The sequence below is a fragment of the Syzygium oleosum genome, unplaced genomic scaffold (assembly GCF_021117445.2).
Source record: "Syzygium oleosum isolate NSW1041296 unplaced genomic scaffold, Sole_v2.1 Sole_v2.14, whole genome shotgun sequence".
NCBI lineage: Eukaryota > Viridiplantae > Streptophyta > Magnoliopsida > Myrtales > Myrtaceae > Syzygium > Syzygium oleosum.
In genome coordinates this window covers 7132300-7137328 of record NW_026607498.1, presented here as the reverse complement: position 1 = coordinate 7137328, position 5029 = coordinate 7132300, and the positions used below count along the sequence as shown (strand labels likewise).

The 5029-nt window shown below is 43.6% G+C and overlaps 1 protein-coding gene across 4 annotated transcripts; it reads left to right on the top strand.

The window, feature by feature from the left end:
• Window positions 1-460: 460 nt before the first annotated feature.
• Window positions 461-4542, top strand: LOC115691291 (pyruvate dehydrogenase E1 component subunit alpha-3, chloroplastic-like). 4 transcript variants are annotated; one of them, XR_008817931.1, is made up of 4 exons: window positions 461-892; window positions 986-1766; window positions 3335-3664; window positions 4331-4542. XR_008817931.1 is itself a non-coding variant. In XM_030617889.2 (3 exons), the coding sequence occupies exons 1-3, from the start codon at window positions 623-625 to the stop codon at window positions 3610-3612; spliced, it is 1329 nt and encodes a 442-aa protein (XP_030473749.2). In that variant the 5' UTR covers window positions 462-622; the 3' UTR covers window positions 3613-3910. The 4 variants fall into 4 exon arrangements, 1 of the variants encoding a protein (XP_030473749.2); XR_008817929.1 differs by lacking the exon at window positions 4331-4542 and adding an exon at window positions 3933-4329; XR_008817928.1 differs by lacking the exon at window positions 4331-4542 and adding an exon at window positions 3924-4329 and having other exon boundaries at window positions 462-892.
• Window positions 4543-5029: the final 487 nt, after the last annotated feature.

The window sequence follows — 5029 nt, the reverse complement described above, 5'->3', positions numbered from 1 at the left end:
TCAATGTACACAAGATAAGTCCCAAGTTTCAAAAAATGAGGAACTGTTCCAACAAATAGGTTTCAGGTGGAACTCGTACAAAACTAGGAACTGCTCACCTCTATCAGTAATCACGTCCGGTTTCTGGACCTACCTAGGCATCGGATGACTTATAAGTCCAGTTCCGATTCCAAGACCAGATGGGCTAATTCTAGGTCCCACAAAATAAAAACCGACCCTACTAATTTGGAACCGATCCACCCTTGAATCGGCCGCCCCTATGAACAACAACACAACCTATTTCCCTTTAGAGCCAACCAACTTGGCGGCGAGGCAAGCACAGTTTATTGCATCAAAGGCTCTCGGCAAATAACGTCCCGTCGACCTCCATCCACGTGGCCGATAACTACGCTTACCTGTCATCTCTGTCTCTCTCTGGCTTCCACTCCAGAACTTCCATAATAGGCTAAGCTCTATCTCGCGCTCCTTCTTCTTCTTCTTCTTCTTCTGCAAGTTTGTGACTTTGTGTGGTCGAAATCGCTTCTCTACTTAAACCACTCGCACCGGTCACGACTTCAACGCTCCTTCCCTCGCTTTCTCCGCCACCCCCAATTCTCTTTCCGAGCTCGACCGCCGCCGCGAAATGTCCGCGTCCTTCTTTTCGGTCCGCGCGGTCCGTCACCCCGGCTCCTTCGCCGGGGAAGAGCACGGCCCTCCGGCGGCCTCCGGCTGGCTCGCCTCCGGTTTCCTCGGATCCGCCGGGAAGCTTCGGTTCCGAGCCCTCTCCGTTTCCGCCCCCGCCCCCTCCTCCTCCGCTCGGCGTCGCGGGTCGTCCTCCGTCGTCGTCGCGGTTTCTTCGGATGTCGTCAAGGAGAAGAAGCTCAAGCCATCTTCGTCGTCGTCGTCGGATTTGGTAAAGATGGCCGCTTGCGATTTTGCTGATCACTGGTGTGAATTGTAGTAATCGAATAGAGCTGGTGAAGTTTTTGTTTATTTCTATGGGCAGCTTATTACGAAAGAGGAAGGATTGGAGCTCTACGAGGACATGGTTCTGGGCAGGAGTTTTGAGGATATGTGCGCTCAGATGTACTACAGAGGCAAGATGTTTGGCTTCGTCCACCTCTACAATGGCCAAGAGGCCGTATCCACTGGGTTCATCAAGCTCCTGAAGCAAGAAGATTGCGTGGTTAGTACGTACCGAGATCACGTTCATGCGCTGAGCAAAGGGGTTCCTGCTCGTGCGGTAATGAGCGAATTGTTCGGCAAGACAACCGGCTGCTGCAGGGGTCAAGGTGGCTCTATGCACATGTTCAGCAAAGAGCACAATTTGCTCGGCGGGTTTGCATTCATCGGCGAAGGGATTCCGATTGCCACTGGTGCTGCTTTCGCCTCGAAGTACAGGCGGGAGGTCTTGAAGGAAGCCGACTGCGATCATGTCACGGTCGCGTTCTTCGGAGACGGGACCTGTAACAATGGACAGTTCTATGAGTGCTTGAACATGGCCGCACTGTGGAAGCTGCCTATCGTGTTTGTGGTGGAAAACAATTTGTGGGCGATCGGGATGTCTCATCTGAGAGCGACTTCTGATCCGCAGATATGGAAGAAGGGGCCTGCGTTTGGAATGCCCGGTGTCCATGTGGATGGTATGGATGTGTTGAAGGTGAGGGAGGTTGCTAAGGAGGCTATTGGAAGAGCAAGGAGAGGGGAAGGACCTACATTGGTCGAATGCGAAACTTACAGATTTAGGGGACACTCTTTGGCCGATCCTGACGAGCTTCGTGATCCTGGTAAGCCTTCCTGTCCTATACCAATATTCATTGTCAGTTCGCATATAACGTGCAATTGCCATTACCGGCTATTATAGATATTAAGGTTAAACTTTTGCTTGCATGGATGTACTAACTTATAGATGGAGAATGTTTGAGTACGCACAGCCTGAGAGCCTGGACATACGGATTGTAGCTCTAGGATATGGGATAAGATCACATTAATTAATTCTAGGGGAAGATGGCCGAGACACTTACTGCTTTCAGAGCTTGCACCCCAGGGTGGAGCTAGCTGAGTGCATTGAGCTCAGTTGATGGTAAAAGTTCTGTTTAATTGAAATACTTAAAGTGGAATGGATCTTCAGTCAGGAAGACTTATTATATGGTCACATGGAGAACATTGATAATTTCAAGAGGGCCTAAATGAGCATCATGTGGAAGACTGAACTGGCAACCCTTGGCTCTTTGGAGCGTCTCTCTGTATTGTGATTTAGTAGTTGCAAATACTTGCTTAGATGGCATTCATTGGCGTTTCTTTCATCTGAACTTATACAATTCTTCCTCATGTGATAAGTAAGACATTCTCTTGCAAGGATCACTGAAGTCTCGAGAGGAAGTTGAGCTAGTCATCTTAGGTTGTTGGTTTTCAATTTGGACGTTAGTAAAAAACGAGGATCGAGAGCCTAGGAACCAAGGGCACTTGTGAAACTCGAGGGCTGAAGAAAAATTAGGATAGTGCTTTTAAAGGATAGGCTATTGAAGAGGGGAAATTGGTATATGTATTATATATGATCAGTACTGCGTTGGCAAATTAACTTAGGAAGGCACTCATGAAATCGAAATGGGAATCTTGATTGTTTAGTCATAGAAATGTGTCAAGAGATCATGTTAAGCAGTGATAGGAATTAAACTAGGTATCAAAATGGGGATGGATGAGTCATTGGCCCAAAGGAAAAAAAAGCAGAGAATGTTGGAATGAGGACCTATGTGCTTTGTCTTACAAGATAATGGAAAATTGAGGATTTGCTTAACTAATTTTGATATGATGTGATCTTAGAATCAATTAAGTGGAGCCAGCAAAGTAAGAATATGACTTGCTGGTAAGAGAAGTCCTGGCCCTGTTGTATAACCTCAGAATGATTTGAGAACACCCGAAGTAGTTGACTTACAGGGAAATATGGGATACTGGAAAATATGAAGAATGATACCAAGAAGGCAACAGAACTGAAAAGATCTTCAAGTTTACAGTGGATGTGGATGCGTTCAGGTGCAGTAGCATGAGATTCGAACTCGTATGGTAACATTCTTTCGAGTAGTGTATAAGATCGTTTTACGGGCTTGTCTCTATAATCCGATATGACATTTTAGTTGGTGATTTCAATGGGGATCTTCCTGTACTTGTGCATTTGGGCCATGTGACAGGACAATTTTTGTCATCATGGACAAAATCAACTGTGCTACAGTGCTACTCTCAGAATGCATTAGTGATGTTCACCCTCCTGAATTTCTTATTCTTCTAGTGAGACACATAATCACATACTTCAGATGTTCTTGGCTAATATATCTTTTATGTTATTTTGATTTGTCAGCTGAGAAGGCTTGCTATGCTGCAAGGGATCCCATCGTGGCCTTGAAGAAGTACATTCTTGAAAAAAATCTGGCACGTGAAGATGAGCTAAAAGCCATTGATAAGAAGATAGATGAGATTATAGAGGACTCTGTGGAATTTGCGGATGCAAGCCCTCCTCCACACAGAAGCCAGCTACTAGAGAACGTGTTTGCTGATCCTAAAGGCTTTGGTATCGGCCCTGATGGAAGATACCGCTGCGAGGACCCCAAATTCACAGCAGGGACTGCCCAAGTCTAAGCCTCTGCTATTTGTCGGTTCTCTTTGCTCCTTGTTTTAGCGTGTGTGAAAGGTATATGACACCCTTTTCCTTGTTAGATTATCTCCTCTTTCTTGTTATCTCCTCCTCCTCCTCCTCTTCCGCTTCGATTGCTCTTAGGTTTGCTACTTTGATTACTTTCAGCGCCCTGCCATTAGCTCCTCCTTAGCTTCGGTCAACATAGAATCATGTATGTGATCGAGCTGTTATAGGCTGGACGATAACTACTTAGATCATTTTCCTCTGCATTAAGTAAGTAGACCTGGCTGATTTATCTTTTGGATTTGCGAAGTGAACGTAGGGCTGTAGTAGTATAGTGGATAATCAAGCGGGAAAGGGAAGGGACTTTCTTTCATTTTGGTCGGATCGACGGCTTCGAATCTGTCAAATCCATTTGATTTCAAGCCATTAACATGAAAAAGAAGGGTTAACATAAGAACTTAGAAAGTGCTGGATGAACTCTTCCGCGGCACTATTCAAGATTTGAGATTCATCCACAACAGTGATATGATGATCAGAAGCCTCTTGACAAATAGTGTAGGAAGGATAAATTACGACCTTTATCAGTCAATGTTAGAACAGATATATATACTGAGTTTAGGAAAAATTATACTTTTCGACCCTATTTATTTTATGCGTTTTCTAATTAAACTCCTATATTTTTATATTTGTCTAATCAAATCCTTATACTTTTACAAGCTTTCTACTCGAGTTTCTCCAGTATCAAATCCAATCAATTTCAGCTGGCATGGCCGTGGGACAATGTCAAAGCATGATGCCGATATGGCTGTGTGGAAAAAGTTGGCCAATATAGACAGTGTCGAAATATGACGTGGATTAAATTTAGACAATGTGGAGCCTCACATGGACGGCATCATTCGAAAAATTTAATCCACGTCACAGTACGAGGTCATCCGTGAATCGCATCAACTGGATTGGGTTGGAGGGATTGGGTTGGAGGTGGCGTTGGTGGGACTTGATTAGAAAATTGGTAAAAGTAGAAGAAATTGAGACAAACTAAAAATACGGGGATTTGATTTTAAAAAGACGTGGATAGGGATGAAGGGTAAATTTTTTTGAATCTGTTGCTTTGGTTTCTTATCATTGACTTTGGAATTTATAAAGTCTTGTAAACCAGTGTTTTTGGGATACTCGTTAATCATATTTAGGCTCCATTAACATTTTCCAGAAAACGATTGCTTGTATCGATTATAATAATGAATAAACGAAAAATATTTTTATCGTCTACGAGAATATTTAGATATAAAATGTTGTCGATAATGAGAATATTTTCATTGCTAATTATTTTAAGCGATATATGTGGTCGTTTTTAGGAAAATATTTCTTGAGTCATTCATTTTTCGCGAAACAAACGGAGTTTGATAAAAAAATATTTTT

What these genes read in the sequence shown, in the direction of transcription:
- LOC115691291 (XM_030617889.2), top strand. Translation starts at nt 623, where the DNA reads ATGTCCGCGTCCTTCTTTTCGGTCCGCGCGGTCCGTCACCCCGGCTCC. An exon ending in CGTCGTCGTCGTCGGATTTG is followed by an intron (nt 893 to 985) that starts GTAAAGATGGCC and finishes TTCTATGGGCAG; the next exon opens with CTTATTACGAAAGAGGAAGG. An exon ending in TGACGAGCTTCGTGATCCTG is followed by an intron (nt 1,767 to 3,334) that starts GTAAGCCTTCCT and finishes TTGATTTGTCAG; the next exon opens with CTGAGAAGGCTTGCTATGCT.